General features: G+C 40.4%; 1 protein-coding gene across 2 annotated transcripts in view; it reads left to right on the top strand.

Annotated features, from left to right (window-relative positions):
- Positions 1–15,982, top strand: part of ntrk3b (neurotrophic tyrosine kinase, receptor, type 3b) — a 138,715-nt gene extending 122,733 nt beyond the window's left edge. For both annotated transcript variants that reach the window (XM_058400188.1, XM_058400189.1), the window contains 4 exons: positions 4,955–5,127; positions 6,437–6,680; positions 13,225–13,383; positions 14,453–15,982. In XM_058400188.1, coding sequence (XP_058256171.1) covers positions 4,955–5,127; positions 6,437–6,680; positions 13,225–13,383; positions 14,453–14,638 — 762 coding nt within the window. In that variant the 3' untranslated portion in view covers positions 14,639–15,982. The remainder of the gene's footprint in view (positions 1–4,954; positions 5,128–6,436; positions 6,681–13,224; positions 13,384–14,452) is intronic.
- The last annotated feature ends 2,358 nt before the right edge of the window (positions 15,983–18,340 follow it).

Raw genomic sequence — 18,340 nt, 5'->3', positions numbered from 1 at the left:
ATTTTTTAAAGCCTTTTATCAACCTGAAAAATTATTTCAACAAAAATCACAAATTTATATTTTTTGCAATATATATTTTACAGATTTATATTACAAATACAAACAAACAAACAAACAAAAAAACACATTTAGCCCTGTAAGTAAAGATAAAGTAAAAAGATGGCCAAATGTGTAAAGATATTTTGCTTTGTTTTGTTTTGATATTATTTAATATTTCCTTTAATTAATACAGATTTCCATAGTCTGAAGTTTTGCCCTATTTCCAACTAGCAGAAAGTATTCAAATACTCAATCACAAAGTATTCAAAATTATTTTCCACCAATGTTTAAAAAATATCTAGAACAATGCTCTCAATCAGACATAAACATTAGTGCTAATGCTTTCATACAAAGTGGCAATGTTTGCAAATGATGTATAAAACATTCTCAGGTCACCCTCAGTGCTCTCCTCCAAGAGTGTTTAGCCATTGTAACATTGACTGAGATGTACACTACCAGTCAAAAGTTTGGACACACCTTTTAATTCAGTGTTTTTTGTTTAGGGATTTATTTTCTACATTCTAGAACAATACTGGAGATTTCAAAACTATGAAATAACACACATGGACTTAAGTAATCCATATGTAATGACAACAAAAACCAGTCAGTTGTTATTTTAAGACACGAAGGTCAGGTGTTGTGGAATAGTTCTTGCAAGAACAGTATTGTCAAGTGCATTTGCAAAACCCATCAAGCACCATGATGAAACTGGCTCACATGAAGACCATCCCAGTAAAGCAAGACCAAAACTGACCTCTGCTGCAGAGGAGAAGTTCATTTAGAGTTACCAGCCTCAGAAATCACCAATTAACAGCACCTCAGATTAGAGCCGTTATGAAGGCTGTACAGAGCATCAGTAGCAGACATATCTCAATATCAACTGTTCAAACGAGATTATTGTGTATTTCGGCCGCCTTCAGCATTGTTTTACAATGTAGAAAGAAATAAACATCAGGAAAGACCATGGAATTAGAAGGTGTGTCCAAACTTTTGACTGGTAGTGTATCTCTGAAAAAAAATGCATTGGCTGGCTTTTCTTGAATCGGTAAAGGATGTGTTAGTCTTCATCCTTCTATACTATTATAGGAGACCAGTGGATGGGATTTGGTAGTCTATAACTGGGAGAAAAGTGGGCACTAAAGAGGGTTGCTGTAAAACAGAACTGGAGAGTTAAAGGAAGTGCCTGCTGTTTTTAGTTGTTACACATCAGGCTTGTGCACTTTACTTGTACAGTTCCTTTTGCTGTATTGTGTTCAAGAGAGGGTCAAAATTATGCCCTCGATTTGGGCCTGTTGAAGTTTGTGAGACAGCTATTCAAATTCAATTTTTCTCAGTGAAATGGCTGAGTATCTGCAACGCTGGACCATTTCTGTCTTGACTTCACCCCAATTTATAGTTCAGGCATTTTGATGGATGTTGGGTCGTTAGCCGTTTTTATAGAAGGCACAGAGGTCTGTTGGTCATATTGATTTTTGCATGTTTTAGGCGACATATATCTTCGTCCATGTCTACCGTATCTCTTCAAGCATCACTACTTTGTCTTGTAGAGCATACAGTGAATTTAGTAACATGTAAAAATGAAGCCTTCAGGGCAGATCCTCTCCATTACCTAAGTGATATCATCAGGCGTCCTGTTTTCTTGACGGTTCTGTTTTGCTGTGCCAGCAATAACACAGTTTTGGAACTGCTTTTTAGGACCTGTAATGATGTTTAGTGTTGAACGTGCGCTCTCAGCAACTGAACTCTTTTCTGTTGATTCAATTGAGTGAATTAAAACCATTACAGCATGAAAATAAACTCAGAGGCCAGTGCTCCTCTGCCTCCAAGGTGCCTCACTGTGGAGCGAGGGTAAGACAGATTCGCAGGCAGACAGCACACACCGCAGTGATACCGTTGATGGGGTGTCTGTTATGCAGGGCAGGAACACTGTTAAGGACATGGCAGTGAGCTACAGGAAGCTAACAGATTCGCTGACAGGGGGGATGGTGAGCCATCTGTAGTGTTAGCACTGCTCTCCATCTGAACATCCACGTGGCGTGTTTCAGAGAGTTTTTCGTCGAGCAGTCAGATCAGCCCATGTGCTGTTTGAGCCCCAGCTATTTTTTAAGGATGGTGTAATTGATTGGATTATATCACAGAAAGAAATATCCAATACCCAGAGTAATGGAGCGTGGGAGGAAGCTGCAGGCTACACTGAGGAATCTCTCTAAATATCTGCAGTGGATAGGCTGAACATTTGTGGCAGCATGAGGCACCTATCTTTATCGGGCAAAAGCCTCAACCTACGCAGTCACTGCTACAAGGTCATAAGAGTATATCCAAAAGCCGCATTCAGATTTCATTCATATGAGTCCTGGCCTATTAAAATACAAAACGGAGGATTTGATGATTATTAAGGATCTTCCCAGCCATTCAGAGCACTCCTGCTAAGCACAATGGTGCATCATTAAAATAGCATATCCGTGTCTGATGCCATTTCACAGATCTGTGATAACATAAAGCATGAGATTTGAAAATTGAGGAACTGAATATAGCAGATTAGGACTAGATTCATTACATGTAAGGTCACAATAAATTGTCAAGTTCATCTGTGAGTGAGTAGTAGTATGATACCTACAGTGGCGGATACTTGTGATATCAGTTAGGACGGCTTAAATCTAGTGTGTATCACTATCTCAGCCATAAAAGTATTAGGATTGAGTGTTGCATTGTATCTTGTTGGCATAATAAGGCAGCTACAGTTATGATATCTAATTTAAAAGTCTTCCAAATGCATGACGTTCTACTGGGTTTGCTGGGTTTTTCTTCTCAAAATATCAGAGACAGGAAATAGAAACATAACTCTTTGTTCACATTCAATACACTCATTATTTCACACACACCTTCTCAGTCACTGCTGATGACATGCTACAGATGAGGCAGATGAGCAAAGTGGGATGAAAAATATCACCCCAAATGGACAACAAATCTAAATCCAGAGAGTGTCTGTGTAATTTGTGTAATCGACTGGCGAGGCTGTCAATGATATGCTTCAGGAATCTACAGTCTGGACTAGAAAGAAATCAGCCCTAGTATCTCTTCTTCATACCATTCAGTTGTATTGTGTACTGTTGGTGGTGCTATTATGCTTGATTCCTCAAAAATAATCCTAAAACATTTGTAAACAGTGGGCAACAAAACTAAAAATCTTATATTGATAGATTTTTGTTTGAAAGAAAGGTGAGCTTCACACTGGATATCCATCTACATTTACATATTCATTTAGCAGATGCTTTTATCCAAAGCAACTTACAAATGAGGAAATACAAGCAAAGCAGAGGACAATACAACCATAATTGAGTGCACAGGAACAAAATACACAGAGTAGAGGTGTAAGAGGTAAAATAAGTTTTTTTTTGTTTGTTTGGACTATGGGAAAGTTAGAGGTAGTTAAGGGTTTCATAGACGAAGTGGGTTTTAGCCATTTTTTTTAACATGTTCTGGTGAGGTTGAAAGTTCATTCCACCACTGAGGGACAGTCATTGTAGAGTGTGACTGACTATTGCCCAACAGCATTAGAACTGCATATTAAGGGTCCATAAACTACTATGACCACAGTGGCTTAGAGTTTAGCACATTCGCCTTGTACCTCCAGGGCTGGTTGTTTGATTCCCACTCTTGTGGTGTGTATGGAGTTTGTATGTTCTCCCTGTACTTTGGGATTTTCTCTGAATATTCCAGTTATAGTGGCAGTGGTGGCTAAAGTGGTTAAGGTTTTCTGTTGTTGATCAGTGGATCGGGGTTCAAGCTCCAGCACTGCTAAGCTCCACTGTTGGGCAATCAAGCAAGGCCCTTATTCCTAACTGCCCCAGGGGTGCTGTATCATAGCCGCTCTGTACCCCAACTTCCTCAGCTGGGATATGCAATGAAAGGATTCCGCTGTAATGTACATGTGGAGATAAAGGCTTTGTGCCCTCAGTTCTTACCTCCGCAGTCCACAGACATCTCTAAAATGTGGGATTGTGCAATTTGATGAGTTGACCCTGAGACCCCTGAGATAGGCTTCAGGCTCCTTGTGACCCTGTGTAGGATAAGTGGTATAGAAAATGGATGGATGTTTGCAATCTGGTGTATTCAACAAATTATCAACTAAAAGCACAGTTGATAGTATGCAGTGTTCCTATTACAGTGTGGTTGTGCCATTCTATTTCTTAGACATTCAGAGCATTACAAACAAAGAAATGTCACCTCCATATCCCTCTGTTCAGAGTCAGGTGTTCAAACAGAAACAGGAAAAATGCATGATTCTGATTGGTTGATGTTTTTTTTTTCTCATCAGAGTAGAAAGTAGCTAATAAAAGTGACTAAACAAACTCAGGAATGCATTCGTTTGCTGTTAAATATGGAATATCAGTGATGCTGAATGCTGTATGTGTTATGATTTTGCAAAATTTTCACTCTCACTTCACTCTCCATTCACAAACCAGCACTTAACCATGCCTCTGCTTCCATGGTCTCATTTGAGCCACTTGTCTGAACAAAGTCAGCCCTGCATTTGACAATCCTGCACCCACAAATGGCCCAAAAGTCAATCAACAGAATTATCCCTTTATTATAACTCATTAATCAGCATGTCCGATCAAGAACATTTAGCCTAAGGGGAATTTTTTTTTTTTTTAATATTTTTTCAGTTCAGTTATTGTATTAGATTAATTACACTCATAGATGTACATTCAACTGAACACCATTATTTATCCTGCTTAATTTCTTTCATAAGGGCTCCCATCAGTGTGAAAGTGTGAGTTATTTAATATTGTAGAGGATTTATAGATATTCTGCAGTATAGATGTCCCTGTTTTCTCAGGATAGACATCATAGTGTGGATTTGTTCCATTTTTTTTTTCTAAATCTAATTTAGATGTTTCCCTTTTCCCAGACCTTGAAAGACCCGACTCTGGCCGCCAGAAAAGACTTCCAGAGAGAAGCTGAGCTGCTCACCAACCTGCAGCACGAGCACATTGTGAAGTTTTACGGCGTGTGTGTGGACGGCGACCCGCTCATCATGGTGTTCGAGTATATGAAGCATGGAGACCTTAATAAGTTTCTGAGGTGAGATGCCTTCCTTCAGAAAACGAGCGTCGGGAACAGGCAGTGCTAAAGCAGCAATGAAACTTCCCATCAATGAGACGCTCAATATTGCTGAAGCAAAGTGCTGTTTATCACGCCAGCGGGATGCTGCCACTTGTGCCAGAAGTGCATTTTGATGATTGCATCTGTCCTGAGTAATTTACCGCGACAAGTCAGCTCGCCAGGTTACGATGCAAGTGTAAGGAAGATTGCGCGTAGCGTACACATAGAGTAATTGCTACTCACGTCTCAAATCCTGTGTAGTATGGCTGAAGAAATTCTTTCAAAAAAAGTCTTATTACTCTGCTCTTGCATGACAGTTCAACTGTGAGATATTTCACAGCTCATACTACTCTCTGCCTGAATTATCCTGTCATAAATATTCACTGTACATGCAGCATACAGGATAATTCCTTTGTGTCTATGGGGTGAAAATATCTGTGCTACAGATATTCTCAGCTGATCATGTCTAGAGAAGGTGCTCTTCGGAGTTAAATGAATATTGTTGAACAAGATAACGTTATTCAATTGTGAATTAAAACAGGATACATTTCATCTCTCACGCACAAAGGCTTCCTATCGACTCGCACTCTGAGATGCCAAATAATGATTTTTTTTCCCCCAAAATGCAGCAGGCACATGGAGCTAGTCAGTTTTTTTGGGGGGGGAATAAAAGAATAGAGCGATGCTGGTCGCTGACTCCAATTAGGTCTTACCCAGACGCTGCGTGTGTGGAATAAAGCTGGCCTGAAGAGAACTCGCTATCCAGCTCACAAGACAAGCAGGAGTGTGTTTTACATGCAAAATAGCTTCTCTGACTCGAAGACTGCTTGATTGTTAGATCTCCAGCACATTGGCGAGGGGGCGTTTCCCGTGTTAGACTATCTGCAAGGCAGAAATTACGCTGGAGCACATTTAAACAGACACCTTATGCAAATCCGTCTGCAATCATCACAGCTATTCAGTGAGAATGAAAAAGGGCCCGGCAAATCAACAAAGTCCCGGACCCTAAACAACGTGTGAGTTCTGTTTAGCAGGAAAGAGGGAAACGAAATGTGAGATATTTTGCTACACATCGAGCTACTTCAAAGTTATAGCACGTTCACAGATTCGAGAGGTTGCAGTGACTGTAGGGCAACTTTTTTGCATAGTCTGACCTTTCACGGCAATCCAGGACAAGCTTCTTACCCGTTTATGCCTCGCCTCTGCCTCTTTTTATAGAAAAGCTGCAAGAACTTCAGCATTAATGACCAAGTAGACTGAGAATCTTTGCTCCTGTTTTGTTTCCCAGGGCTCATGGTCCAGACGCCACCATCTTGGTGGACGGCCATCCGATGCAGAGCAACGGCGAACTCGGTCTCTCTCAGATGCTTCACATTGCTACACAGATTGCAGCCGGCATGGTCTATCTGTCCTCACAGCACTTTGTGCACCGTGACCTGGCCACACGCAACTGCCTGGTGGGAAATGGGCTCCTGGTGAAGATTGGAGACTTCGGCATGTCCAGGGACATCTACAGCATGGACTACTATCGGGTGTGTATCGGTTTCACGGCTGATTTTAAAGATCTGCATTCAGCAGATGTTAACAGTGTAGTGAAGATGCCGAGATTATGCACATCAGGATTCAGAACTTACAGAGTTATGTGAGAGTTGCGTCAACGTGGTGAAGTTAGTTGAAAACAGAATATTCTCACATATTTGCTGTAGCTTCTCAATTCTTGATGTATCCACAGTATGAGATTTTGTGGCTGTAATTAATGAATGAATAGTTCCATCCTTTTCTAATATGGAGGAAATTGGAGGAGACAGTATCTTTATCAGAGACACTTATCTAAACGCCTATCTATCGTAAAATTACGAATTAGTTTCAAGCATCTGTACTAGATGAGTGTATGATCAGCTTATCCTTCAAACTATATGCATGATTTTTTAATCAAATGAACAAAATAACAATAGAACATAGTGAAATAAAAGCATGATAAAATAACCTACATGTAGATTTAACCCTCTCAGCATGAGGTGTGATCCCCAGCTATGTCCTTCCTTAGTCTGCATTTTTTATCCCTAATTTTCTGTCTATTTCTATCCTAATTTTTTGGTCTAATTGTAGGTGCATATATTTTGAAGCTGGTCCTTCTATCACCCTGTCTCAGATGTTTCTACTCAAGAAAAATGAGCAACTACATGCAAGTGCTTTGCACAAATTGAATGGCAAAGTCAAGCAATTGCATAACCCGAGTCTGAATATGAGTAACTTTCCCTGCATAAATACAGACATAAATTATGTACTTAAGTTCCTGGATCTGAATATGAACCAAAGTGAGGGTGCAACTTAGGTGTGTGTTAATAATCCAGCAGATAGCTCAATAAACTTCATTTATGCGAATGTATTCAGGGCAAGAATCACTGCTTCACTAATCTGAATCCTGGCATACATTCAGCTCCATCATGCTGTGAAACAAAGATAGAGTTATGGATTTTAAACCCTTTAAAATGTATTGAGAATTTGGAGGGCATCCAAGTAACCTTTCAGTTAATGCAAATTCTTCCTCTCACCTTCTGTTCAGTAAGGACATGTGTGGGACATTTTGCTAAAACTCATTTAGCACATTGTCATCGTAGTATCAGAAGTTTCTAACTGGTTCTAGAAGGAGTGAGAGATAGAACATTATAATAGCAAGGTCATGACTTGATAAAACTGAATATCTGGTTAACATGCAGAGATATGTCAAGCAATCGCAGAGTCAGGGGATGCATGTTCAGAATTTTTTTTTTACAAGGTGTAAAAAGAGCAAACAAACAGGGAAGCACAAACCAAAATAGTAAAACATACAGAATAAGAAAGAGGCTAATGGACGATGACTCAGCCAAATAACAGAAGCTTGTCAGTGATACACCGAAACACAGGAAGTTAAATAGTGGTGCTCAGGGTTAGGGCCACAGGTGAGGGTGACTGGGGCATGTGACATGAGTGTTTTGATCATGTGACAGGCATGGGCTGGTGGGTAACGAAGTCAAGTGCCAACTTAGGCCATGGTAACGTTGATGCAAAATGCTGCTCTTCGCATGTGTGTAAATTTAACTAAATGAATTTCGCCAGGTTTAGGTTTAGTCTGTTAGACTGAAATCATTCAGATTTGCATGTCAACACAGCTGGCGATGATTTATACGAGACTATAAAAACCAAGCAGGAGTCACATAGGGACCAAATGTTTGGCCTATAATTAAATTGTAATTTATTATATCATAGACCAAATAATCTAATTCATTTGCGTAATTACGTCTAATTATTTTTGTGTTGAATTCTCAATTAGTATTAATACACCTGCTCAAACCTTAGATCAAAGCTTGTGTTTTTTTAATTAGCATTAAAATACCTAATTAATTTGAATTTAAACCTCAGACTTCTTTTGCTTGCACCCACATTACGTTAGTGAAACCTCCTGTCCTTATTAAGTGATGGAGGTCTGAATGTAGGCCAGTAAGCAGGAAGTAGAAAGCTCATATTGCACCAGCTGATAGCATCTCCCAAGCACACACATGCTGCGATATTGACACAGCTGAAAGATTAGGAAATCATAACCACACTGGACATATTCACTGCATCGAGTGATTATAAACATGGGTTCTGCCAAGCACACAATCCACACACCACTAGTCATATTGACATTGGCGCTCCTGCAGGCCTCGAGCACCTGGCCAACAGAAACAAGTGAATGGGGGAGAATGGGAAAAGATAGCAACCTTTTCACTAACAGCCAATCCGAACACTTTTGTGCTGGTATTGAAAGTGCTGCATTGATTTCCTGACGTTTAATGCTGTGTCAAGTATCCAATGTCTTAGGTCTTTTGATAAATGGAATGAAACTTTCAGGGGGAAAAACAATAGCAACCTGATCCTGAGGTAACCGCATACAGTGTCTTTACGCCACAAACTACTACTAATTTACATGATCACAGTATAGGGCTGTATTCAGAGTCGAGAACTTAAGTCTAAAAGTTACGTCAATATTTACGTGGGCAAAGTTAGGCTTATTCACGGATGAGTTATGCAGCCCCATTCAGATTTGTCTTAGTAGAATTGTCCTATACAGGAATTTCCAATAGAGGCTAGACCACCACCTTTTAGTCCTGCCTGGTTTTCAGAGTTTTTTGGGGATTGTTTTGTTTTAATTTGTGACATTTGTGAGTTTTTGGTGCTTTAATCAGAAAACTAACTGAATTCACAAAATTGCAAGCACAATTTCTTCTTTTAAGCTTCTACCAGTCAATACACATATGTAATCACTTTCTATGATTGCTGTACTCATGTGCATGGGCTTTGGCTGAATGTGCCATGTCGTGATGATGTCACATGCCATGTCTCGGCCCAAATCTGTTGAAAAATCTGCAGTAAATTTTCAAAAATTGCCAGCTCCTCTGAAATCTGCTGATTTTGCATTAATTTCCGCAACTGCAAAATCAGAAAATCCTGGTGGGACTGAGCTTTAAATGTAAACACATGCCTTTAAATGAGAAAAAAAACAGGACAAGAAACTGCAGGCTGACGAAGGAAACAGCTTTTTTTTTTCCCTGGTCATATGCATCACAAAAGTAAGAGGGACAGAAAAATAGAAAGACTAGCACAGTGATATAAGAATGAGAAGGTCCTTGCTGCCAGCATTGAAATAAACATCTAACACGAGTCTGGTATATTGCTGTGATATAGTTATATCATTATCCTAGTCAATTCAAATTTAGTTCAACTTATTTCCACTCTCATTATACCCCATCATATAAAATAGCACTTGATCCAGCAGATTGGAATAATATGAATTTCATTTTGTTTTTGACATCATGCCCTGACAGAGAATTACATGAAATACTGAAGGAATTCATAAATCTTAATGTGTGAATACTGATGTGTGGAGTTCAAATGAAGGTTGTGAGTTCAAATCCCAGGACCACCAAGTTGCCACTGTTGGACCTTTGAGCAGAGCCTTTAACCCATAACTGCTCCGTTGTATAAATGTGATAAATGTAAGTCGCTCTGGATAAGGGCGTATGTCAAGTGCCATAAATGTAAATATAAGACGATGATGGTTGTGGATTTAAATTGATCTCTGGACACACACTGATGAACTCATGGATGAGAACCCAGGAGCTGTTAGGAACCAGAAAGCATGAGGCAGTAAAACAGAACGTAAAAGAGAGCTACTGTGACAAATACACACACATACACACACACACAGGCACATTCATCATGTGAGCCTGCATCACCTCACATCCTGTATTTGCAAATTCAGCGACCCCAGAAAATAACAGTACGAGTTCAGCTTGCCTGGATTATTGTTGCTCAGGCTTCAGATTTCCTGCGGTGGCTGTTGATAAACCAATGAAATTCACAGCTCAGCCATGTCAGTCATTTTGAGCAGAAAAATCGATAAATATCTTGCAAGCTGGAACCAGTGTTCTAGCTGTCCTATAGTGTTTATAGAACAAGCATTGTACAACGGATAAACTTGTTTTCTTCTGGAGTTTGAAAAAAGCCTATGGGCGAAGTACAATCTGCTTCATCTTCACTTAAAAGTGTAAATGCCTGGTGAGTAGCACTTGAGGAACTGTAATCCGTCCTCTGCCATGCTGCACGACTTTCCACACCACTAATCCAATCTCACCTTCCACCGTGCAGCCACGACTGGCCTGTAATCCAGTTTACACGCCAGTGAAAGCGAAAGCTCCAGAATGACAAGGAAATGTGTGAGTAATTGCGAATGAGAAGATCATTTGTTTTTTTCAACAGATATTTCTATAATTTTATTTTATTTATAGGGGGGGGGGGCGGAGGAGGGGGTTTGGGGAGTTATTAATTTCCTACCCTGCTGGGCTAATTGCTTTGGCCTCAGCCACAAAGCCCAAGGTGATAGCGCTATCATTTGCACGCCTGTTTAACCGGTTATAATTCGCCTTCTTTAAAGAGGGATTCAGATCCATTTGCACGTGTAGTGAAGCCAGTGTGTGTGTGTGTGTGTGTTTGTGTGTGTCGGTGTGTGTGTGCCACCAAAAGGTCATTTCAAATCACCACCCTAACTTAATTAGTTTGCTTAATCCAGCGAGAAGCATCCCACAGATGCCATGCTGGAAAAAAAAAGCTCACACTTTTACGAAGGTGAGGAGACGTGCTATAGTGAACGCTGTGTGATGGCATGTAAATGAATATGTTTGAACAACATGGTTCCAGAATTATGATAAAAGCACCTAATTAAATCTGGCAGAGGGAGATATTGACAAAGCACGTTTACGTTTGTGTGCACAACATTAAGTTAGAGTAGCCTGAAGTAACATGGGACAGCAGGAGGGATGGGAATTAGAACGGAAAACATCATCTCGGGGATCAGTAATAGCCATGTGAGATTTGAGAATATTCCCCTCTAATGAAAGCAGAGTGTTAGCTTGATTAATGCAGCACAGAACCTGTTGTCCGGCCATTACAGATTATGGCCGTTATGGCTGGATGTGTCAGTGTTGAGACACTTTCATTTATCCAGGTTCGCGAACTGTCCAGCTCATTTGTGAGATACACAACCATACGTTGCGGGTGGTGAAGTGAAATGCTTTATTGACTGTCCGGGTCATAAAATAGAATCAGTCATCAAAAATATTAGAAAATAGAATCAAAATAAAGAATAAAAAATACTAATGATAAAATTTAAATATTTAAATTTCAGATGGTATTCTGAAATTAGATTTTACATATTACAATAAACAACAGAATATTTTGTAAAGGTTGGAAAAGGAAGAAAGTAAACCATTATGACCACCTGCCTAATATTATGTTGGTCCCCCCTTTTGCTGCCATAACAGCCCTGACCCATCATGCACTGTGTATCCTGACACCTTTCTATCAGAACCAGCATTAACTTCTTCAGCAATTTGAGCAACAGTAGCTCGTCTGTTGGATCGGATCACACGGGCCAGCCTTCACTCCCCACGTGCATCAATGACCTTTGGCCGCCCTTGACCCTGTCGCCGGTTCACCACTGTTCCTTCCTTGGACCACTTTTGATAGATACTGACCACTGCAGACCGGGAACACCCCACAAGAGCTGCAGTTTTGGAGATGCTCTGATCCAGTCGTCTAGCCATCACAATTTGGCCCTTGTCAAACTCGCTCAAATCCTTACGCTTGCCCATTTCTCCTGCTTCTAACACTTCTGACACTCCTATCAACTTTGAGGACAAAATGTTCACTTGCTGCCTAATATATCCCACCTACTAACAGGTGCCGTGATGAGAAGATAATCGGTGTTATTCACTTCACCTGTCACTGCTCATAACGTTATGCCTGATCAGTGTATATCAGTGCAGATCAGTGCGGCCTCCTGATGGTCCAGTGGCAGGATCCTCTGCTCTCATTGTCGTGGCCTGGGTTCAATTCCCGGGCAGGGAGCTAACCCAGCCACTACTAACTCTCAGCGCTAGTCCCAAGCCCGGATAAAATGCGAGGGTTGCGTCAGGACTTGGCCAAATCAAAAACATGTGATCCGCTGTGGTGACCCGAAAAGTGGGCAAACAAAAGAGATCAATGCAGATCAATGATTGAACAGTATGACTATTGTGATTAAAGTGCAGATGTGCAAAATATGTACACTATACTGTATGTAGTGCAGTCCAGTTGAGGTTGCGTGTGTTACGTAGAGAAAGTCCAGGCTGTAAGTATTGTCATGGTTGAGGGCTTGAATGGCCTGTGGGAAGAAGCTCCTCCTCATTCTCTCTGTGTTTGCCTTCAAACATCTACCCTGACCACAACAGCAAAGAAGAGTCATTGTACAATAAATTATTGCCATTCATGGAAGTTTTTTTTTTTATGTCCAGAGAGATTAAATGGATGATGATCCTTTTGCTAAAAAAAAGTGCAATTCTTCATTGTGCTTCTTTTCACAATTTCACCTTCGAATGTCACCTCTAATCACTCAATATCAGACTATATCTGTTGTTTACAGCTACAAGTGCTCTGGGGCACAGCTCATCATGCTGTTAGCGAGTGTGACGCGTGCTGGCTGACTAACCGTGGCGTGTGTAATCTGTTCTTCTCCAGGTGGGCGGTCACACCATGCTTCCCATTCGCTGGATGCCGCCTGAGAGCATCATGTACCGGAAGTTCAGCACAGAGAGTGACGTGTGGAGCTTCGGCGTCATCATGTGGGAGATCTTCACCTACGGCAAGCAGCCGTGGTTTCAGCTGTCCAATAATGAGGTGCTGAAGAATTTCACGCATACAGACATATTTAGGACCTGAGTGTGATCTCTGATCTGGCTGCCACACAGCCAGCAGAGTTTGTAGTGATTCATATTCACCCTGAGCAGTTTAAGTCTGTGGTTTTATTGGATAATACATCTCTAGATGTGGCAGTTCCAGATAAAATCATTAGAAAATAGAAAATAGCACAGAAAAGGGTGCATCTCTTCAAGAAATTCTCTTTCCGAAATCCAGATAAATTGAAATTGACCCCAAACCTACTTGCTCTCACTTGTGCTCTGGTAAAGCAATGCTATGACAAATATTATTTGCATACTACAATGTGATTGGCTGGCCTATTTGATGATGCAATAAAAATAGCATATGCTTAATATGAGCTTGGATTCTCCAAAAGAGCATTTTAATACGTACTGTACTGTAATAATACAACTATGTAATGTGCATTAGAAGACTTTAGTTAAACATTTAGAGCTTTTTATACAGAATTTATCATATAGTTTATATGATATAGTTACCAGTTTGGTTTATGGTTCATTAACTGATGGACCCATCAAAGTATTTCAGCAGACTGAACAGATGATTGTAGAAAAAAACTGTCTTCGTTATAGCTTCGTCAGCTTCTGTAGCTGATCCTCTATTGTGGTTTAGCTCATCACATACATTTATGTCAAATATTTACCTGAAGGCAGATCATTGGACTACAGGTCTAAAGACCTTAGGTCAGAAAAATGAGGTTTTTTTTATAGGTTATATATTTTACATATAGATTTTTTTTTTAAAGGCAGTGATGAAAACAATGTTTACAAGCAAATGGATGGAGAAGTTTATTCTTCTTGGAGTCTGGTCCATGGTGTTTGTCATAAGTACTAATGTGAACCAGCAACCATTTTGAATGGTCTTGTTTATAGCCGATCAAGCAAGCATTAAAAGTTAACTGTTGTCACTATTCAGTCAGTTGGTTACTTTTGAATGTTAGAAAGAAACTTTATTTAACCTTTACAAATTCTAGGCGCTTTATAAGGTTGTAAGTACAAAGTGAAGTTACTAACTCCTTTTCATCCTACAGGTGATTGAGTGCATCACACAAGGGCGCGTTCTGGATCGGCCTCGTCTTTGTCCCAAGGAAGTTTACGACCTCATGCTGGGGTGTTGGCAGAGAGAACCGCAGCAGCGACTGAACATCAAAGACATTCAGAAAGTCCTGTATGCCTTGGGCAAAGCCGCACCGGTCTACTTGGACATCCTTGGCTAACGCTGGTGCGCTTCGTCAGGCCTGAGGCCAACACAATCCAGGAGAAACCAAACGGCCCCTAACCTTACTGCGCCACTGTAAAATCACCTACACGTCGGGGATGGACTTAAGTGCCTGCAACACCATTTTTTTTTTTCAATACACTCGAATAAAAAGTACAAAATATTTAAAGAAAACTTTTACATTTTCTTTACTCGTACAGTATATAGTGTACAGAATTCTACAAAGCTAAACATTTTCCTAAAAACTGATATGAATAAAAGACAGCAAAGTTGTGTAAAAGATATGTTGCCTTTGATATGGCGACCACGTATCTAATGAACAAAGCTTTCCAGTGTTTCATTTTATAAACGTATATATACATATATGAATATATTTTTTATTTATTTAGTTTCATTCTTGGAGGTATGGGTGCCTGTCGTGTTTAGCAATGTTGCTAGATCTTCATTTCAAGATGGACTTCTGATGTTGTTTTCTCTGGCACATAGTCGGCAAAGCCTTACTAAACTTCAGTTACTCTAGTTAGAGTCTGTTTTTTGTTTTGTTTTGAGTTTTTTTTTTTGTTTGGTTGGCTTTTTTGTTTTCTTTTTTCCCCCCTCTTTCTTCTTTTTATACTCTGCCATTTTGATTTGTCAGTGACGAGTGCTTGAATGGAAAAAAATCTTTAGAATACTAAAATATAGGTATATTTTAATTGTATGTGATTGTACATACTGTAAATTTCTATACTGGTCAGCTTAAATTATTTTTTTTTCTTTATATGATTGTTTTTGTTTTGTTCTTTGGTTGGTAGCATCGAATTTTCTAAACACAGCCATGAGAGGGCATAAATATTGTTCAGTGTGACCACTATTGTATCACTTTAATCTCGCTCTCTACAGTCAAATCATTTACAGTTTAAAGAATCAGCTGTAAGACAGTCAAAGGCAAGTGAATGTGTTGTGGAGGAAATGTCAGCTCTCTGCAGAATCATATTCAATGGTAAACTGCTTTATTTCCAACTTGCCAAAAAAAAACAACAACATAAACTACAGTGCAAGCTTTGTGTCACTATTCTGCAATGACACCCATCTAAGCAATGTTTTTTGCGAATCTTCATAGTACGTGATATCAGTGCCATTGCATCTGAAGTTAACGATCTCATGGTGTTTGTTGTCCGTAGCGAAACAATTCTGTGTTCTTTTGCAATGGGAGTGTTTGTAGTTATTTTACACCAAATCTTTCACAGCGTCACCGTTTTGACAACTTCCGATTCTCTTGCCTCTTTGCAGTACCAGAAAGGTTTGCTAAAGACAAATGAAAAATGTATGTTTAGAAGATGTATTAAATAAATATTCAAACCTGGTTAGTTGGAAAGACTTACTTCTTGCCGCATGTTGCACAGCGTTTGTTTTTTTCGACCTGGACTTTTCCCAAGGTTATTCATTTCTAAACAATTTCCATATTTATGTAACATTTTTAACAGTGAAGGTTTACACAAATCCACAGCAGCTCCAGTGTGAGTGAGTGAGTGAGTGAGTGAGTGAGTGAGGAAGTGAGTGAGTGAGTGAGTGAGTGAGGAAGTGAGTGAGTGAGTGAGTGAGTGAGGAAGTGAGTGAGGAAGTGAGTGAGTGAGTGAGTGAGTGAGTGAGGAAGTGAGTGAGTGAGTGAGTGAGTGAGGAAGTGAGGAAGTGAGTGAGTGAGTGAGGAAGTGAGTGAGTGAGTGAGTGAGTGAGTGAGGGAGGGAGGGAGGGAGGGAGTGAGTGAGGAAGTGAGTGAGTGAGTGAGTGAAAGTGAAGAGTGAGTGAACAAGTGAGTGATTGAGTGAAAGAGTGAGTGAGTGAATGTCTGAGTCTGAGAGAGCAAGTGAATGAGTGAGTAAGTGAACGAGTGAGTGAGTCAATGAGTGAGTGAATGACTGAGTGAGTGAGGGTGTGAGTGAGTGAGTGAGCAACTGAGTGTGTGAGTGAGTGAGTGAGCATGTGAGCGAATGAGTAAATGAGTGAGTGAGCGAATGAGTGAGTGAGTGAGCATGTGAGCAAATGAGTAAATGAGTGAGTGAGCGAATGAGTGAGTGAGCATGTGAGCGAATGAGTAAGTGAGTGAGTGAGTGAGTAAATGAGTGAGTGAATGAGTGAGTAAACAAGCGAGTGAGTTGAGTAAGTGAGTAAATGACTGAACGAGTGAGTGAGTGAGCATGTGAGCGAATGAGTGAGTGAGTGAGCAAGTGAGTGAGTGAGTGAGCATGTGAGTGAGTGAGTGAGCATGTGAGCGAATGAGTGAGTGAGTGAGTGAGCAAGTGAGTGAGTGAGTGAGTGAGCATGTGAGCGAATGAGTAAATGAGTGAGTGAGTGAGTGAGTGAGTGAGCATGTGAGCGAATGAGTAAATGAGTGAGTGAACGAATGAGTGAGTGAGTGAGTGAGTGAGCATGTGAGCGAATGAGTAAATGAGTGAGTGAGCGAATGAGTGAGTGAGCATGTGAGCGAATGAGTAAATGAGTGAGTGAGCGAATGAGTGAGTGAGTGAGTGAGTGAGTGAGCATGTGAGCGAATGAGTAAATGAGTGAGTGAACGAATGAGTGAGTGAGTGAGCATGTGAGCGAATGAGTAAATGAGTGAGTGAGCGAATGAGTGAGTGAGTGAGTAAATGAGTGAGTGAATGAGTGAGTAAACAAGTGAGTGAGTTGAGTAAGTGAGTAAATGACTGAACAAGTGAGTGGGTGAGTGAGTGAGTGAGCATGTGAGCGAATGAGTGAGTGAGTGAGTGAGTGAGTGAGTGAGTGAGTGAGTGAGTGAGCGAGCGAGTGAGTGAGTGAGTGAGCAAATGAGTGAGTGAGCGAGTGAGTAAGCATGTGAGCGAATGAGTGAGTGAGTGAATAAATGAGTGAGTGAGTGAGTGAGTGAGCATGTGAGCAAATGAGTGAGTGAATGAGTGAGTGAATGAGTGAATGAGTGAGTAAGTAAGCGAGTTCGAGCTCGGAGCTGACAATGGTGAGGAAAATACTCCATAAGAACATTAGGAAGAATTCCTGGGAGGAATTGACAATCAGCTGAACAGCGGATAGTAGGATTACAGGAGGAAGAGTACAAAAGGGATTAACAGAGAGCCTCGGCGCAAAGGGAGTAAAGATTTATGGAAACTGTCATGTGAATACTTTGAATAAGAAATTGCATTTTGCCTCAAAAAATTCTAATAAACATCTGGCAGTAATTATATCAAGGGATGTCAACTGGCAGACCCAGCAAAATATTTCAGCGGATCAGACTGAGCTTGTGAGAAATACTCCAGCAGAGCTGTGCTGTAGCAGGGTAATATAGCCGAAGGCAGCACGTTGAGAAAGAAGTTCACAGACTTTCATAGATTTTAATTTCATTTAGTTTCTTTGGTCTCATTAGTGAAATGATACAATGGCTTCTTTAAAAAGGTCAGTGGTGAAAAGAGAATATTTAATTGTCTTAGTGTTTAGCACATTTTACCTCTGCTTTGAGGGTTTCCTTCAGGTCCTCCAGTCTCCTCCCTAGTCCAAAGACAGGTTGTAGGCTGATTAGCATTTGTGTGTTTGTGGTTGTTTGTGTGTGTGTGTGTGTGTGTGTGTGTGTCAGTGTGGGATAGACTCCAGACTCCCCGTGACCCTGTGTAATACAAGTGGTACTGAAAATGGATGTACAGAGATGTATGTGTGTTCTCTTCTGTCAAGTTAAACACAGATACAGAGTCTGAGG

The sequence above is a fragment of the Hemibagrus wyckioides genome, linkage group LG10 (genome assembly GCF_019097595.1).
Source record: "Hemibagrus wyckioides isolate EC202008001 linkage group LG10, SWU_Hwy_1.0, whole genome shotgun sequence".
Taxonomy (NCBI): domain Eukaryota; kingdom Metazoa; phylum Chordata; class Actinopteri; order Siluriformes; family Bagridae; genus Hemibagrus; species Hemibagrus wyckioides.
This window is presented reverse-complemented; position numbering and strand designations above follow the sequence as displayed.